This window comes from Dipodomys spectabilis, unplaced genomic scaffold (assembly GCF_019054845.1).
Source record: "Dipodomys spectabilis isolate Male_0828 unplaced genomic scaffold, ASM1905484v1 ptg000003l, whole genome shotgun sequence".
NCBI classification, from domain to species: Eukaryota; Metazoa; Chordata; class Mammalia; order Rodentia; family Heteromyidae; genus Dipodomys; species Dipodomys spectabilis.
Window position 1 is genome coordinate 15,815,471 of NW_024870680.1, and position 18,193 is coordinate 15,833,663.

At 48.8% G+C, this 18,193-nt stretch overlaps 1 protein-coding gene across 8 annotated transcripts in view; it reads left to right on the forward strand.

Moving 5' to 3' along the window:
* Arap1 (ArfGAP with RhoGAP domain, ankyrin repeat and PH domain 1) overlaps positions 1–18,193 on the forward strand; it is a 59,061-nt gene that overhangs the window by 10,274 nt on the left and 30,594 nt on the right. For 3 of the 8 annotated variants that reach the window (XM_042688563.1, XM_042688608.1, XM_042688600.1), the window contains exons 2-3: positions 5,881–5,961; positions 11,030–11,581. In XM_042688563.1, the coding sequence (XP_042544497.1) occupies positions 11,073–11,581 (509 nt within the window). In that variant the 5' untranslated portion in view covers positions 5,881–5,961; positions 11,030–11,072. Of the gene's footprint in view, positions 1–1,370; positions 1,410–2,198; positions 2,380–5,880; positions 5,964–11,029; positions 11,582–15,902; positions 16,099–18,193 lie in introns of those variants that run through there. The other 5 variants (XM_042688573.1, XM_042688591.1, XM_042688582.1 and 2 more) reach the window with 5 other exon arrangements.

Sequence of the window (18,193 nt, forward strand, 5' to 3'; positions counted from 1 at the left end):
CTGTGAGACTGTTACCTCCAATTAACTACCAAACAGGCCAGAAGGGGAGTTGTGGCCCACATGGTGTTGTACTAGCCTTGAGGACAGCACTCAGGACCTGAGTTCAAGAGCACGCACGCACGCACGCGCGCGCACACACACACACACACACACACACACACAGAGTGGAAGTCTTTAGATGCCAGTAGGGATGATGAGGGTACTTTTCAGTGGTAGAGAGAATACTCTTGCCTAGCATGTACAAATTCCTGGCCTCAGTCACTTACAACACACACACACACACACACACACACACACACACACACACACACACACACACACACACACACACAGAGGAGTAGAGTTAGGGTAAGGCCTGAAATTGCTACCAGAGAGGTCTACTGTCCCTTAGTCATTAATGTCCTTAATAAAATTTTGGTTTATTATTTTATCAGGGTGATGATCAGGCTGCTGCAAAAATGGCATGCCTGCCTCTCACCAGGTCCTCTGTGTATGGATGTCCACATGGTGCACTGTCCAGCAGGGCCAGGTGGATGGGTGGGGTGAGGGCTAGGAGAGCAAGAACTGAGCCCTGCTGTGGATGAGGTCATCAGGCAGGGGTGCCAGGTAGGAGCTGGGGTGAGGTACTCACTGGTGGCTAGGAGACCTGAAATCTCTGGAATGCTGAGGGTCCTGACTGGAGCCTGGCTTATAAGCTCGGTTCTAGTTGCTGGCCTTGGGACTCGTACAGGAAGTGACAGCCTTCGCCTGGGAGAATTCTACAGAAAATGCAAGTCTGGCCTCTCGTACACATGTGGTGACGTGTCCTAGTCATCTGTGAGGCAGAGAGGGACAAATGGAGGGCCTAAACCATAGTATGACTCGCTTAGGACTCAGGACCAAAGTTGTGGGGCCAGATTGTAGTCTAGACTCATCTTGTACCCTGGGGACAGAGTTCAGGCCTTGATTCAGGAACTGAGACAGCTCTTTATGCCCCTAGGCCAGGGGGGACTCCCACGGCTCCAGGACCCCAGAAGATAGACCCTACCACAGCTGGAGCAGGACAGGGCATGCCTGGAGCCTGGGAGAGTTATGGGGAAGGAACTTCTTAGTTGACTTGTTTGGGGTATATATGCAGCAGCCATTCCTTGAAAGGCAGAATATAGCTTCTTGGTGGGGGGGACGGACATATCCGTGGTTTCTCTGCTTTTGGTGGGGAGGGTTACACAAGTCACCTTAGAGTTGAGGGAGCTGCCTTTGCTGGGAGGCGGGAGTCACTTCTGCACCCTCTAGCCTGGGAACTCCACCCTCACTTAGTTCCTCATATCTACAGGAAGTGTCCCCAAGACTTATAGCCCTGTTAGCCTGAGCCTGCAGAGACCTGCTACCGCCCAGGAGGGTGGCAGATGCCCTGGAGGCTGGTCTGGCTTGTAGGTACCATTTGGGCACTGGTGGGGCAGGGTGGAGGTGAGCATGGGGCACATGGGGCTCTAGGAGTTGCTGAAGTTGGGTTGATGATGGTGGGTGGGAGGCTGAAGGCTGGGCGGAGGGGTGGGGTGGCCGTGGGCTGGGTGAAAGTGGGAGGTACATGTGGTTCTGGTGGGTAGGTTATGGTACAAGTGGGTGGGGTATGGTTTCTAGGCCTAGATGACTGTGTGTTGGTGAAGATCTTGGAGGGCTTTCTTGAGGTTGGAGTGCTAGGGATCCTGTCCAACTGACTGCTTGGCTGGGAAAGTTTGGCTGGGGGCATGGAGAAGGCCGTGGAGAGGAAGAAGAGGGGACAAGCCTCAGGACTCTGGCTAGCCCTAGGCCTTCCTCTCTCCCTTCCTGCCCCCTGCAGGCCAGACCAGCCTCCAGGGCATCTGCCACCCTCCTGGGCGGTATAGCTGTTCTCGGTGGACTCAGGCTAACAGGTCTGAGGCTTCTCTAGAAGCCAGAGTTGAGCTCTCTGCAGAAGGGTCTGTGGGAGTCACTGGCAGGCATCCTGGCCCCAGGGACTGAGGAGCAGAGTGTGGAATGCACTAGGATCTTTAAGACTGTCCTGACTGCCCTGACTGGGCTGATTCACTCATGCAAATCAGAATGCAAATAAGGCCAGCCCAGGAAAGAAGGGTCCACCCACCCGGTCAGCAGGCCTTCAAGTGACTAACAGCAGTCACTAAACTCTCTGGATGTCTTGTGTTCCTACTCCACTGGATTTCTGTCTCCAGCTCAGTAGGGTCCTTTCCTGTTTTGGACCTTGCACATTCTGTTCCCTTTGCCTGGAACAGCAGCTTTCTTTTCTTTACCCATCCACCTCCTAGGAAGTCCTCACAGCCTGGAGCCCTCCGGAGAGAGATTGCCCTCACACGGCTGCCTAGAGGCAGTCACATGCTCTTTATACTCCAACAAGTGACTTGGGTAAGTCCCTACCTCATGCAGGCCATAGGATTGGCCTGAAGATGAGAGGTGGAGGTGGGAATAGAACAGGGGCTGACACATGGTGGCACTTAGGAGATGGAAGAAGCTCTGGGTCATTCTGCTGGGCTAGTGGAGTTGGTGTCACTAGTCATATTGGGTAGGGATGCCAAGAGGGAGTTGTCAGGCTGGGACAGAGATGAAGTAATGAGAGTTAAACCCTTAGGGTCAAGATAGTTACTAGAAAGTTTGGATCTAGGAAGAGGGACTCAAGCCAGACCTGAAGAAAGACTATTTGGCAAGGATTGGAGATTCCCTACGATCTTACTTAACCTCCGGACTGGAGACTCGGTGCCTTTGTGAGCAGAGTCCGGCTGTGGGCTCCATTGTGGAGAGTCGAGGGGACTTTGAGGATACAGGCAGAACATTGTGGGAGTTTGCTGAGGGTCAGTCACTGAGGCCTTTCTGCAAGAAGCAGCCTGGAGCAGATGCCTGAAGGGGAGATGGGGGTGGTTTATTTACTCATTGTCAGCAGACAGTTGACAGTTTCGGGGCTCCCCATATGCTGTGTGTTGGTGTAGGAAGTGACAGGGAGAGAGTTGTGGACAGAACATGTCACTGAGCATTTGGGCAAGTCACTTCCTCCTTGAGGATGTTTGTTTCTTCACCCATAAGTAAGAGGCAGGGCTGGACCAGCTTGAAGGGCATGTAAGGAACCAGGGGTCCTTGAACACACTGGGAGCCCCAGCAGGCTGTTGAGCAGGGCAGAACCTCAACTAGACTAGTAAGAAAAGCAGAGCCAGAATGATGGGCAGGGTGAAACAGGAGGGGGACCAACTCCTCAAATGTGGCTGTGCTGTCCCAACAGCACAACCCTCCCCACTGCTGGGATCAGCCCCCCTGAGGTGGTGGACTGGGAGGCTGCATAGGAAACAAGGACTTCAGCTTTAAATCAGGGATGAGGTAGAGCCTGGGATGCATTGGTCCAGGGTGCAGAATTTGAAGGCATGTCACAAAGCTTGATTACCAAGGCATAGAATATTTTAATGTCAAAATTAATGCAAAAAAATCCACAGTAAATCTTTTTTTGGGAGGGGGGAGTGCGGTCGGTCATGGAGCTTGAACTCTGAGCCTGGACACTGTCCCTGAGCTCTTTAGCTCAAGGTAACGCTCTACTGCTTGAGTACCACTTCCAGTTTTCTGGTGGTTACTTGAAGATAAGAGTCTCCTTGACTTTCCTGCCTGGGCTGGTTTTGAACCATGATCCTCAGATCTCAGCCTCCTGAGTAGCTAGGATTATAGGCGTGAGCCACTGGTGCCCGGCCACAGTAAATTTTTAAAAACTCAGTTTTCAGTAAAGACAAGACAGTATTGATGATACATTTTCAGCCTCAATAGTGTGCTGCTTCAAACCTTGTATGGAGCTACCTCCTCCAGGAAGCTTCCCCTGATTATAGCCCGATGAGGCCCCGCCCCTTATCTACCTCCCTAGCTGTTTTCGCTGGCTGATGCTGTTGATTCCCTCCAGTGTTAGGTTCCCAGAGACATTGGGTTTATGCTTCTAACTCCTTGAACAGGGCTGATCCAAAGGTCAATGTTGAATCCCAGGTTCTCTAACCTTATCTAGCTTCCTGTAGTACAGGAATAGGAAGTTGAGAGAGGCCCAGTAGGAACCCAGCTCTTCTCTGGGGAAGGACTAGTTTCCTGTCTCCCACCTCTGGCCCGTCCAGTAGAGTGGTTGGGACCATCATCAAGCAAGCTTCTTGTGTTATTCTCTTAGCCTTTAGCAGGTGTTCTGTCATCCTTGTTCCTGAATTTGAGAGGAGCAAGGAGGGTGGTTCAGGGCTGCTCTGCCCAATAGGAGTACAGTGCAAGGCACAGATGTAATATAAATGCACTACTAGGCACATTGAAGAAAATAGGTGTGGCTGGGGGCATGGCCCAGCGGTAGGCACTTGCCTAGCATGAGCAAGGCCCTTGGTTTCCATCCTTAGCATGAAAATAATAAATAGGTAGACAGATAAAAGGAAAGAAAGAAGAAAAGAGGAAAAGAGGAAAGGAGAGAAAAGCAACAGAAACAAGTATAGTTAATTTTAATAGTCTTTTAACTCAATATCTACAATATTGTGGTTCATCATATAAGCAATACGAAAAATTTGAGATATTTTACATTTTTTTTTTTGGTACTAAGTCTTCAAAATCCCAGGTGTTCAAAATCTAGTGCATCTTATTTTGGGGTCTGCATCTCAAATGTTCAAATTTTGAACTGCTAGCTGCTTTGTAGACCAGGCAGGCCTAGGTTGTATTTAGACTTTCTTCCTAGCTTACATATCTATGCTTTAGACCAAGTATTTAGTCTCTCTGTGCTCTACATTCTTTCTGGTAAAACAAGGAAAACAGGCCAGGTGCTGGTGCCTCATACCTGTGATCCTAGTTACTCAGGAGGCTGAGATCTGAGGATCAAGGTTCAAAGCCAGCCCGGGCAGGAAAGTCCATGAGACTTTTTCGTTTGTTTGTTTGTTTTTTGGTCAGTTGTAGGGCTTGAACTCTGGGCCTGGACACTGTCCCTCAGCTCTTCAGCTTAAGCTACTCTACCACTTGAGCCACAGAGCCACTTCTGTTTTTTTAGTGGTTAATTGGAGTTAAGAATCTCCTGGATTTTCCTGCCTAGGCTGGCTTTGAACTGTGATCCTCAGATCTCAGCCTCCTGAGTAGCTAGGATTATAGGCGTGAGCCACCAGCACCTGGCTCATCTATCCCCTTTGTATTGCCTTCCCTGGGCAATCCCCACCAGCTTTCCCAGTGACTTATCTGCCACTGGTCCTGAAGAGTGCCAGAAGCCTGAGTCCTAAGTCCTTGTAGTTTTATTTATTAATTATTATGTTATCATTTTTCTAATGGTAAGAAAACTTGGCAGAGCTTTATTGAGTAAGCAAGCAAGCAGTCAAGCAGACAAGCAGAAAGGCAGAGGTACACTCTAACAGAGGGTGGGTTCTTTCTAAGGGAGAGACCTATTATTATTTTGTGTATGTGTTTATGTGTGTGCTAGTACTGAGGCTTGAATTCAGGGCCTGGGTGCTGTCTCTGGGCTTTTTTGCACAGTTCCACTTCTGGCACTTTTTTGGGGGTGTGTGTGGCCGGAGGGGGGGGGAGTGATTAATTAGAGATAAAAGTCTCTTTCTAGTCAGGGCTAGCTTTAAACCATGATCCTGACCCTCTGAGTAGCTAGGATTACAGACTTGAGTCACTAGTGCCCCACTCCTGAGTCTTTTTAGTACCTGCATGGCCCCCACCTTTGGCAGGACTGTGTGACTGCCTAGAGTCCCCTGTGTGGTCCCCAGAACCCTTTTCCTTCCCTCTCTTCCTATTCCTCCACCATGCCTGTCCCTGCTTTTTTCCCCTTTTCTTTGGCTTTCCCCGTCTGTCCTTCACTTTCCCCGACCTCTTCCTCCTCCTGCATCCTGGATGCCTCATAGACTTTGTCCCCCATCTCTGTCTCCTCAGCTTCCACCTCAGGCCAAGATGCTGAGCCCAGTGGAGTAGCAGTGCCTCTAGGAGGACCAGGCGGCCCTGGCAGCCCAGCTGGTGAGTGAGGGGCTGAAGGCAAGTGCTGAGCTGGATGCAGCAGCCTCTGCTCCACGCTGAGATGGGGGGTTCAGAGAATTGGTCCAGGGAGCTTTTGAAGGTCTCTCCTTGCTGGGTCTGAGAGGACAGGGAAGAGTCCTCAGGCTGGAGTGGGATGTCCATCCTTGCTTGGTGAGTTGTGGTCCCTTTCTCATCCCCAGGGTTTACTCATTCTCTGCCTCCTTCCCCGTTCCTTTCCTTCCTCCCTCTCTACCCTCTCATCCTGGGGCTTGAACTCAGGGCCTGGGTGCTGGCCTTCAGCTTTTGTGCTCAAGGCAACTACTCTACCATTTGATCCACAGCTCCACTTCTGGTAAGTAAGTAAGTTAGTGTGTGTGTGTGTGTGTGTGTGTGTGTGTGTGTGTGTGTGTGTGTGTGTGTGTGTGTGTGTGTGTGTGTTAAGAGTCTCAGACTCTCCTGTTGGAACTGGCTTCAAACCATGATCCTTATATTTCAGCCTCATGAGTAGCTAGGATTACATGCATGAGTTACCAGCACCTGCCTACTTAATCTCTTTAAATTTTCATCTTCCTTCCTTCCTTCCTTCCTTCCTTCCTTCCTTCCTTCCTTCCTTCCTTCCTTCCTTCCTTCCTTCCTTTTCTTTTCTTTCTTTCTTTCTTTTTTTCTCTTTCTCTCTCTCTCTCTCTCTTTCACTTTTTTTGGAGAAAATATTAGAAGATTAAAAAGAAGGAAATAGTTTATTAGCTGCCAGTTCTCCCCATAGGCAGTGTCTAGTTTTTCTTCCTAGAAAATTCTGGGTATGTATTTGTATATGTGTCTACCTATATTTTTCTTTTTTCTTTTTCTTTTTATTGTGAAAATACTGTATAGAGGGGTTACAATTACATGGGCAAGATATATATATATATATATATATATATTTTTTTTTTCTTTTCTTTTTAGAAAATACGTTTTAATATATATTTTTCTTTAACCCAGTTTTCTTCACCTAACTTTTCTACATAACAATGTCTTTATTTTCAATTTATACAAACTCTAGATCCTGTCAGTCTTAAACCAACCCCAGTCTTTGGTTTCAGTTGGGGAATAACATTGGAATTCTAGTTCTTTCATGGAAGAGCTGGTAATTTATAATGTTGAGGACCACTATATCCAGATCATTGGATGTGTTTTTATTTCTACTTTCCTTTGGCTCTCTCAGATAGCTCTGTTGCTATTTTTATTTTTAATTTGCATAATTTAAAATTTAGGTGGTAGAAAAACAAATCCAATATCATTCTCTCTCCCTGACAGGGGTGGATTTCCAGGGAAGCTGGAAATCAACTTAATCTGCTTGAGCTCCTTTAGGGTCCAAAGAGGGGCTGGAGCAATGTGCATGTGGTGGTGTGGTTTTGGTGTTGTTTTATTTTTGTTGTATATTTTGTGAATTTTTAAAAAATAATATATTCTTGTGATCTGGTTTACCAAAAATGGCATGTAAATTGTTTAAGCCTCAGGCCCCATGAGTTCGGTCATCAGGAGAGAAGTACGTGGTGTAGCCTGGTCTCTCAACCCTCTTCAGATGTTTTGTTGGCATTTAACAATACATACTAACCCATATTCTCCTGTCTCTCTTCAGATGTGCTGTTTACATTGTATAGTGCATACTGGTCTACACTCTTGTTAGTTTTTTTTTTTTTCACACAAAAGGCAGACTGTTAGAATATCATTCCATACACAGCTTCCTCCTTTTTTTTTTTTTTTTTTGCTTCCTCCTTTTTTAATGATTGCATGGTGTTCTGTTATATGACTACCCTGTAATTTAGTTAACCATTCTTCAATGGATGGACATTTTGGTTATTTCCAATCTTTTGTTATTCTTGACAGTATAGTAGCTAATAACTTCCTATATTTGTCACTTCAGGAACTGGCCAATAAGACTGCAGGATCATTGCCCACAATCAACCAAGAGTGGCTGAGTCAAAAAGTAGCAGCTTGTAAGGCTCATCTCATTTCTGGGTGTTGTATTCCCTAGAGCTGTCCTGGCCCCTGGCTGGGGACGGGGGTAGCCTGCTTGGTGACCAGTGCTATATATTTTCAGACTTGTTGCTGTTTGGACGTCTAATAAGTGGGAAGTATTTTGTCTTTGTCTTTCATTTGTCTTTTGTCTTTCATATGTTCAAAGACCATCTATAGCTGGACCCTGGTGGTTCATACCTGTAATCCTATCTACTCAGGAGGCTGAGATCTAAGGATCATGGTTCAAAGCCAGCTGAGGCAGGAAAGTCCACAAGATGATTTTTTGTTGGTGGTGGTGGTGGTGGGTAGTCATGGGAGTTGAACTCAGGGCTTGGGTGCTGACTCTGAGTGCTTTTGCTCAAGGTTAGATCTCTATCACTTTGAGCTGTTTATCGGAGATAAGAATCTCATAGATTCTCCTACTCAGCTGGCTTTGAACCTCAATCCTCAGATCTCATCCTCCTGAGTAGCTAGGATTTTAGGTGTGAGCCACCAGTTTCTGGCTGTGAAACACTTATCTCCAACTAACCAAACAAAAACCAGAAGTGGAGCCATGGTTCAAAGTGGTGGAGTGCTAGCCTTGAGCAAAAGAGCTCAGAGATGCTGCCTGGGCCCTGAGTTCAAGCCCCATGACCAACAACAACAACAAAAACAGACTCACCTGTATTTTCCTTTCTGTGAATTTCACGATTCATATTCTTTGCTCATTTTTTCTGTTAGATTATTATTTATGTCTTTTTTCTAGGTGTTTTCCAGCTTTCAGGAAGTGTGTAGGATGAGATTTCCCCAGGCTGTCATTTACCATTGCTTGGCCTGTGGTGTTTCCAACCACATAGGATGCTTGATTTTTATGGACATGTGTATGTTTCATGATGGAGACACAGTCTGAGAAATGTGTCATTTGGCAATTTTGTCATGTGTGAATTTCAGATGTGTACTTATACAAATATAGTCAGTCACTCCATGTGGCTTATATTTTGTGTGTGTGTGTGTGTGCGCTAGTACTTGGGCTTGAACTCAGGGCCTTGCATTCTCACATTTTATCTCATGGATGGCGCTCTACCACTTGAGCCACACATCTAGTTCTAGCTTTTTACTGGTTAATTGGCAATAAGGGTCCCTCAGATTTATCTTTGAGAATAGCTTTACACATTCTCAGATCTCTGTCTCTTGAGTAGCCAGGATTACAAGCCCTCTTAATACACAGTCAAAAGATTAAAAGCATAACAGACATTCATTAGCATGATTAAGTATTAGGTACAGCATCACCGCATGCAGGTGAGTCATGAGCACATCACACCATGAAGTTATAATGGCTGTGATGCCATTAGGCAGTAGGGCCTTTTCAGCTTATTTATTTTTATTTTTGGCAGTATTGAGGTTTGAACTTGGGGCTTCATTCTTTTAGGCAGGTGCTCTAACATCAAGCCACACTAGTCCTTTTCTGCACTGATTTTTCTGTTTTGCCTGGCCTTGTGTCTAAACCATGATCCTCATATTTTTCTCTTCCTGCTATAACTGGGATGACAGAAGCCACACTATGCCCAGCTTCATCTACTGAGATGGAGTTTCACTAACTTTTTGCCTGGGGCCATGAATCTCCCAATGCTTAGCTTCCCATGTAGCTGGGATGATAAGTGTGAGACACTTGTCTCTATTATAATCTTAGGGGGTTGTTATCGTAATAATGATGTGCCCATTACCTAGTCATTCTTTCCTCCTTCTCACCCCTCCTCCCTCGCTCCATTCATGCCTCTCTTCCTTCCTTTCTCTGTCTTTTTCTTGTGGGAACATTTATTTAATCTCTACTGAGATATTGTTTATTTCTTTTCTTTTTTTCTTTTGTCTGTCATGGGACTTGAACTCAGGGCCTGAGTACTGTTCCTGAGATCCTTTGCTCAAGGCTAGTTCTCTACCACTTTGAGTCACAGCGCCACTTCCTGTTTTCTGGTGGTTAAGTGGAGTCACATGGACTTTCCTGCATGTGCTAGCTTTAAACCTTGATCCTCAGGCTTCAACCTCCTGAGTAGTTAGGATTATAGGTGTGAGCCACAAGGACATGGTTTTGTATGAATTTTTTTTTTTGTCGGTCGTGGGGCTTGAACTCTGGGCCTGGGCGCTGTCCCTGAGCTCTTCAGCTCAAGGCTAGCACCCTACCACTTGAGTCACAGCCCCACTTCCAGCTTTTTCTGCTTACATGGTGCTGAGGAATCAAACCCAGGGCCTTATGCATGCAAGGCAAGCACTCTACCACTGAGCAACCTTCTCAGTACAGTTAATGAATATTTTATCTCTCCTTATTTTTAAAATTTTATTATTATTAGTGTGTGTGTGTGTGTGTGTGTGTGTGTGTGTGTGTGTGTGTGTGTGGTGCTGGGGTTTCGATTCAGGATTTTGCCTTGTTAGTTAGGTGCTCATTCTACCACTTGATTCTGCTACATGTGCTCCTATAAGAATCTTAATTCCTCACCTTATGGGGTATCCTTCCTCCCAGGTCATAGAAGGAGAGGGAGGGTGAACTGAAGCTCTTCCTCCAGATTGAATATGCTGAAGGCCTGTGGCAGTGTGTCATTTGATCCCACACAGCCCTAGGCTGGGCTTCAGCTGGGAACCGCCCTCTGGGGAGTTGGGTCCTAAGTCTGCTGAGGGCAATGGAGAGGGTGGGCTTGATGCCTTCAGCCATGCCATTTGCTGTGAGGTGGGGGTAAGACCCACTCTGGAGGTCATATAGGATTTCCTGGAGTAGGAGCCAGGCAGAGAGAGACCCCTATGCACAACTTGGCCTTGCTTGGCCCATGAATGACAGGGTGGAATCTCAGGAACAGAACTGTGAACCTGTGGCATGAGAGGGGTTCAGGATTCTAGCTTTTAGGTTTTCAGCATTTGGAGTTTGAATCTTTTAGGGGATTTTGTAATTTGGGGGGATTTTGTAATTTGGGGGGATTGTAGTCAGAGATTTTAATTGTTTGGGATTTGATCATCCAGGCTGATGAGTGACACAGCCAGAGGATGCTGATCACAGGAACTCTTCCTGGGCGACATGCCTCTGACCTGTGCGCCTTTCTCCTAGGTCTGGACTGACGCTGCTGGCTGGACTTGTGCTGGTACGAAGCATGGCAGAGGGTGGCGATGCTGCCCTGTCCGTGGCAGAGTGGCTGCGAGCACTACACCTGGAGCAGTACACTGGACTTTTCGAGCAGCATGGACTGGTGTGGGCCACTGAGTGCCAAGGCCTCAGTGATGCCCGCTTGGTGGACATGGGTTTGCTTCTCCCTGGCCACCGCCGCCGCATCCTGGCTGGCTTGCTACGGGCCCATGCGCCCCCAGCTCCTATACCTCGCCCTGCCCCACGGCCTGTGCCCATGAAACGCCACATCTTCCGCTCAGTACCTCCTCCAGCCATGCCACCTGAACCACAGCCCACTGCTGGAGAGGATGAGGGGCTCCCTGCTGCCCCTCCCATCCCACCCCGCAGGAGCTGCCTTCCGCCTGCCTGCTTTGCCGCCCCACCCACAGCTGCCCCAGAGCCTGTGCTGCCTCCACTGCCAGCCAAGCGACATCTGGTGGAGCCAAATGTGCCACCTGTGCCTCCTCGCACGGGACCTTCGCACCTGCTGGTGAGGTGAGCAGTGGCACCAATGGCAGGGCAGAGGACCTTAGAGAGTCAGGGGGGCGTTTGTGGCCTTGGCACTGGGGTAAGAGGGGTACTCAGTGAAAGCACACTCATGTACATTTTGGAGACTTGGGGAGGGCTCTGGTCATACTTTGCAGGCCCAGGCTTGGGAGCCAGGCAGGATTCCAGCAGAGACAAGGGGTGAAATCCAGGGGTATAGGCCGCCGCCGGTTAGGGTAATGGGAGAAAGAGAGCCAGATGGGATCTTCCTCAGACTGTGCTAACGTTCCTAGTGGCAAGTAGGCAGACTGAGACCAGATGTGGCCTCTAGAGTGTCCATGACTTGAGTGAGGCTGTCTGGAAATGACAGAGTCTAGAGGGAACCACATCAGCATACAGGTTTGTCTTGGGTGGTTGGCTGAGTGAGTAGTGGTGCCATCACAGATCTAAGGCCCAGTAACGGAAGTGACCAGAAAGTGTGAGGTACTGCCAGCGGTCAGGGTACATTCTGGCACTAGGAAGTGACATGTACGAGTAGAAGGCCTGGCTTGATGATGGCTTGTTGGAGGTCGTACTCTGTCGCACACTGTGCCTAACAAATGTTGCCCAATCCTAGGACATCTCCTGAAGTCTCATCCTGCTTACTCTCCCTCCTCCTCTGAACTGCCTTCTCTGTCTGTTCCTATCCAACTGCGCCTCCTCTCCTGCTCATTTCAGATATTCCTTCCCTGCCCTTTGCTTCAGTGTCCAGCCAGGAGTAAGTGCCTGCAGTCAGGGCTGAATGTGGGTTTATAGCAATAGGGATTTATTGGTTTCTTAGAAGAGGAAATGTGTACAGAGAGATAACACTCGGTCTTTGGTTATTTATTTATTGCTAGTCCAGGGCCTGGACAGTCCCTGAATTATTATTATTTATTATTATTATTATTTGTACCTGTCCTGGGGCTTGAACTCAAGGCCTGGGCACTATCCCTGAGCTTTTGTGCTAGAAGCTAGTGCTCTACCCCTTAAGCCACAGTTCCATTTCTGACTTTTTAAAAAATGTTTTTGGTGGTTAATTGGAGATATGAGTCTCAGACTTTCCTGCTCAGGCTGGCTTTGAACTGTAATCCCTTAGATCAGTCTCCTAAATAGCTAGGATTAGGGGTGTGAGCCACCAGCACCCTGCCTGGTCCCTAGTTTTGCTGGGTACTATACAGGACATTTTGTTCATTATTTCTTGAAGAAAGCCTTCTGAGGATTTGTGTCCTTCTTTCAAGCAGAGAAAACAAAAAACTAAGGCTCAGAAGAGGGAGGGAAGCACTGCCTGGACCCATGCCAATCTTGTGGGAAAGATCTGGGAAGGTCTCCCCACTCAGCGAGGAATAGTAAGCTAGGAGGCCTGGAACGCCAGGCCAGATGTGTGTTGGCATGAGACTTGATTGATGGGAAGTGGTGCTGTGGCTCAAGTGGTAGAGCGCTCACCTTGAGGTGAAGAGTACAGGGATAACACCATGCCCAGAGTTCAAGCCCCATGACCGACAAAAAAAAAGAAAAAAGAAAAGAATGAGATTTGATTAATGGAAGCACAAAAAGAGGTTTGTGCCTTTTCTGGATCTGTACCACTGGGGATAGGTACTAGGGTTCCTCAGGAGCCTAGTTAGCCTAGATTGGAGTTTTCTGGTGCTATTCTGCCCTCTAGTGACCATTCTCCTACATAAACGAATAATTTTTTAAAATAATTTCAACCTCATCATCCAGACAAGGGTTTTCTCAAGTATTTTCAGTCTGCAGTTTATTAAATCTATGGATGTGAACCCTGGGATCCTGAGGGCCAACTGTGTTCTCTGCAACTTGAGACCATTCTTTGGGACGGAGTGGGTAGAGAAGTTGAGAGGCCTGGGTTCCTGTATCCTGAGGTTGTAGTATTTGGACTCGAAGACATTTCTAGTCCTCATTAAAGTTAAAGTAAGATGTGACTCAAGTGTTAGAGTGAAAATCAAGTGAAAGCATGAGGATATGAGTCAAAAACAATCACAGTGAAAGTTGGCATGGCTCAGTTGATAGAGCGCTAGCCAATGAGTAAAAGCATAGTCCTAGTCCTAAACTTAAAAAAAAAAAAGAAAAAGAAAAGAAAAGAAAAAAAGTCACAGTAGATAGGGCCTCCCAAGTTCAATCAGGCTAAGATGGAGCTCCCTGTATGGTGGCTTTCTCCCCTTCTTCAACTTCCTGTGCTGCCCTGGCCTTTTTTTTTTTTTTTTTGGTCAGTCGTGGGGCTTGAACTCTGGGCCTGGGCACTGTCCCTCAGCTCTTCAGCTCAAGGCAAGCACTATACCACTTGAGCCACAGCACCACTTCTAGTTTTCTGGTGGTTTATTGAAGATAAGAGTCTCATGGACTTTCCTGCCTGCCTGGCTCTGAACTTCAGTTCTCAGATCTCAGCCTCCTGAGTAGCTAGGATTACAAGCGTGAGCCACTGGTACCCAGCTTTGCCCAGGCTTTTGGTGCATGGTAGAAGACTGCTTGTGCCTCCATTGCATGCCTCTGTATCCGTATCTCTTCACATGACCTTCTGCCCTGCTTACATTGCAGTTCTCAGTCTTGTGGCCTTTCACGCAGATCAGGTGGTAACTGGTGAGCCTTTCTGTCTAGCTCAGATCAATCACCAGGCTTCCTGTACAATCTGGGGATCATCCTGTCTGCACCTGCGTTTTCTGCATTTTGACTCAGTGGGAGGCATGCACCCCTGGGCTAGTTTGGGTGTGTGTACAGGGTATGGATGTGTTTGTATAAGCTAGTGGGACGTAGTAGCATGTTTGTGTACTTTTGCATACTTGTGCAGGTCCTGAGAGTAGCCATGTGTGATCCTCATAGGTACAAGTGTAGCAGAATCTGTGCTGAGTGTGTGGTGGCAGAAAGTGTGTGGGTTCATGGGGCTCATGTGCAGATACACCACTGCTGTGGGGACCCCCAACAGCATATGGGTGCATTTGTGAGCCATGTACATAGGCTGGCTGTGTACTGTCATGTGTGTACTGTTGGGTATGAGTGGCGTGTGCACATATGTTGCCAGGTGACCCCATTAGCACGTTGGCTCTGCTAGGGCTGTGGTCATTGTTGAATCCCCAGCCTCTGAGCAGCGCTGGCTGCTTGGCAGGTCCTCAGGGTGAAACTGGGAGTGAAAAGCTGGGAGCTACCATGAGCTAGCTGCTACCTTGCAGGTGCTGAACTTGGTACCATAGTGTGTACACAGATGACTCAGCACCCAAAGAGGCCTAAGCATACACTGTCTGTAGGGTTCAATTGCCCTGAGTCCACCCAGGTCCCTTTTCCTTGATCCCTTTCCCCAACCCATATTACCCAGATATCTGGGAAGGGAGAAGCTGTCACAGGAGGCAGGCAGGAAGCACAAGGCCAGGCCAGAATCCCTCACCTCAGACCAAGGTATAAGACAAACCAAAAAATAAGCAAGGATGGAAGTTCCTCCCTCTGAGAGTCAGGCCTCCATTCTGCCTGACCTGGAGTGACCTTCCTTTCTACCATTATTTAAACTCGAGGACTTCAGAGATGCCAAGAAGGCTTACCCACAGTCACTGAACCCCTCTGGGAGAAGCTGGTGTTCAGACCATGCCTTCTGGCCTTAGCTTTGTCTACTCAACTTTAAGTGTCATGTACACAATCTCTTTTTACTCGCTTCCTTGAGTCATAGAGGCTCATATCCGATCCAGGCTCCCAGATGCACTTCACATCTCCCCCCCACCCCTGCAGTCTTGCTCTGGGCCTTAGTTTCTTCCTTTGATGTTTGGACACCTGAAGTATTGCCTGGAGTAGACTGCTGCCAGCAGGAGTTGCACTGCCATGCCTCACGCCTGTGCCCTGCAGCCCAGCCAATCCCTGGTCCTTCTGAAGGCTGATCACTTGTTGCTGGGGTAGAGCCTCTTTCCTTCAGAATCTATTTCTCAGTCTCACAGGGTTTCCTCAAAAGGGTACAGAGGGGAGAGGCCACTGTCAGGGCTTCCTGGGCATCTACCCTGTAAGACCTCACGAGACCAGCAGCCGATGCTGGTTGTATCCCAATTTAGCTTTGGGGAGTAGGAGGGGTACAGCCCAGAGGCGGGGAGGAAGTGCTGCCCCAGGGGATTCTGGGTGACTTTTCTTTTTCAGTGTTTTCAGGAAGTGTGTGTGTGTTGGCTAGAGTGCAGTGGGTGGAGAAGGCAGAGAGCAGGAAGCAGGGGAGACAAGAGCTGGACACACACACACACACACACACACACACATTTAGAGTCACTATTAAAACTCAGAACACACACACACACACACAGAGAAATGACTTACAAACATTCTGAGAAAACAATCACAGGCAGGCAGAGACATACCTGGGCTCTAACACCTCCAAGGGAGCAAGGACCCAGCTGTCTGTGAGATCAGCCCAGGCCAGGCCAACACAGGCTTGCACGGGCAGGCACAGAACGGTCTGTGCACACACTGAGCCCACCTGGCTGGAGCCTCAGGAGGCCTTGGGCCCAGGACCCGGCCAGCCTGTGAGGGTAAGCAAGGGGCAGCCCAGGTTGGGCTGCAGAGCAGGTGGGAGGGAGGCTGGGGGCCCAGACTGGGTCTGGCTGTACCCTCTAGGTCTAGCTTTCCAGGGTGCTCTGTTCCTCCTCCATTTTGCTCTTAGACTTTTCTGTCTTCTCTTACTTTCTGTACTTCAGTTTTCCCAGCCTTTTCTTTTTTCTCCTTTCCTCTCCTTTTTTCTCCCCTGGACTTTCCATGTCTCTGTCTGCCTATAAGCCTCTCTCCTGAGCTCCCCCCACCCACCTCCCAAAGCCCATACTACCTGTTTTCTGAGCCTTTAGACTCCCCCAGAAACTACCCTCCATAGGGGAGGAGGGTCTCTGCTCCTTAGGGCCCTGATCTGTATCTTCTTGGTTCTGCTATTCTCCTAATTCTCTCCCTCTCTGACATTTCTATTGGGGAGGCTTAAGTTGGCTTATTTCATCGACAAGTTCAAAGGTGCTCTGGCTCTGACCTCCACCCCACCCCCCACCCCCAGCCTCTGCCCAGGGTAACAAGGGGATGTGCAGAGGACTAGCACTTTGTCAAGGTAGTTTCTTCTTCTTGTCCAGTACTGGTAGGGTGCCTGTGGACTGTGGGCTGGCCTCCCTTTGCCCAAGGGTCCCTAATGAACCCGTAACCCCCAGGTCACTGGGGACAGAGTAGCCTCCACCCTGAGCTGGCACCTGAAATGGGGGGAGGAGTTTGAGAATCTGAGTTCTGAGCACTGAGCCTTCTCCCCTGCTGCCCTTAGGAGCCAGTGAGGGACATAACAGAGATCTACAGAGCTGCTGTGGGAGATGTAGCCCTCTTGTCTCCTGCCCACAATAGCAGGATGGTCTATAGGGCAGCTTAGAGAGATCTGGCAGTAGAGGCCCATGGAGGCCCAATAGACCTAAAGAAGGGAGCAGTCGGATGGACTTCATGGAGGAGGAGATGTGTTCTGTGCACACAGTTGTTGACAGCCTTAGTGGATATAGAAAAGCCCCTGGCAGAAGCCTGGCCCACAGTAGGTCCTTAGAAAGGCAGCACCTATTGAAGGGAGAAGGTGGAACATGTGGAATGAGGCCATGGGGCAGAATTGAAGTGAAGCAGGCTCTGCTGTAGCTGCTGTCCAGCAGGGTGAGGAGCGGGCTACCTTTCCAGTTCCAGATGCAGACAGGGTGGTCATTCACTTACTGGAACCCCTCTGTGTTGGATGATGCTGATGCACAGAGGGGATGTGGCCCCATGAGAGGCATATATCCATTCTGGCAGGAAGGGTTTGTGCTGAGATTGGAGCAGAAGTGAGTGAGAGAGAGATCTGGGGTGTGCTGGAGGGTCTGCCTGCAGCCTCATGGCAGAGGAAGAAGGGCAGCAGCAGGGTGGAAGAAGCAGGAGGCATAGGATGAATGCCTGGCTGCTGAGAAGGCCAGGGCATGAAGAGGAAGTGAGCAGCTGGGAAGTTCTCCTTGTGGAAAGGGACAATTGGGAAAGTGACAGTTGATCCCAGATCTCTGGCCTGGCCTCACCTGGCTGTGCTAGTGAGAGTCCCAGGCCTGGGATTGGCCTGGGTCCTTCCAAGGCCTGTTTGGGGAAGGCCTTTACTCTAGCCTGGGTCCTTGGTCCTCTGAGCTCACCCCAGAGTGCTAAATATTGGCAGACACAGCCATGTTGAGTGGTCAGAAATGTGGAGGCTGGGGGAATCCCAAAGCAATCAGAAGCATGAAGGGAGGTCCATGGGAGACAGGAAAAATGGAAAGATGTATGATCTGTGTTTTTGGTAGAAAATAGGAGTTTGGCTGGACAGGAAGAGTGTCGCAGGTGGAAGGAATGGTATGTGTGAGGGCTCTGGAGTGTGCTTTTATAGGGTGCAGCTCAGTTGGTCAAAGAGGGCTAGAACATGAATGGGGGGGGCGGGTAAGACCAAGACCCTCTCTGCAACCTACCTGCCCTAAAGGTGAGCCTGATCTCTCTGGCCAGAGATGGCAGGTAGACAAAAAGATTGAAGGGGAGCCAGGTGCGGGTATAGGAGAGGGCTATAGGTGGTTTTTTGATTCAGCTTGCAGGGCTGAGTCTCCTTTAGCCTCAGCCAGGGTGAGAAAGCTG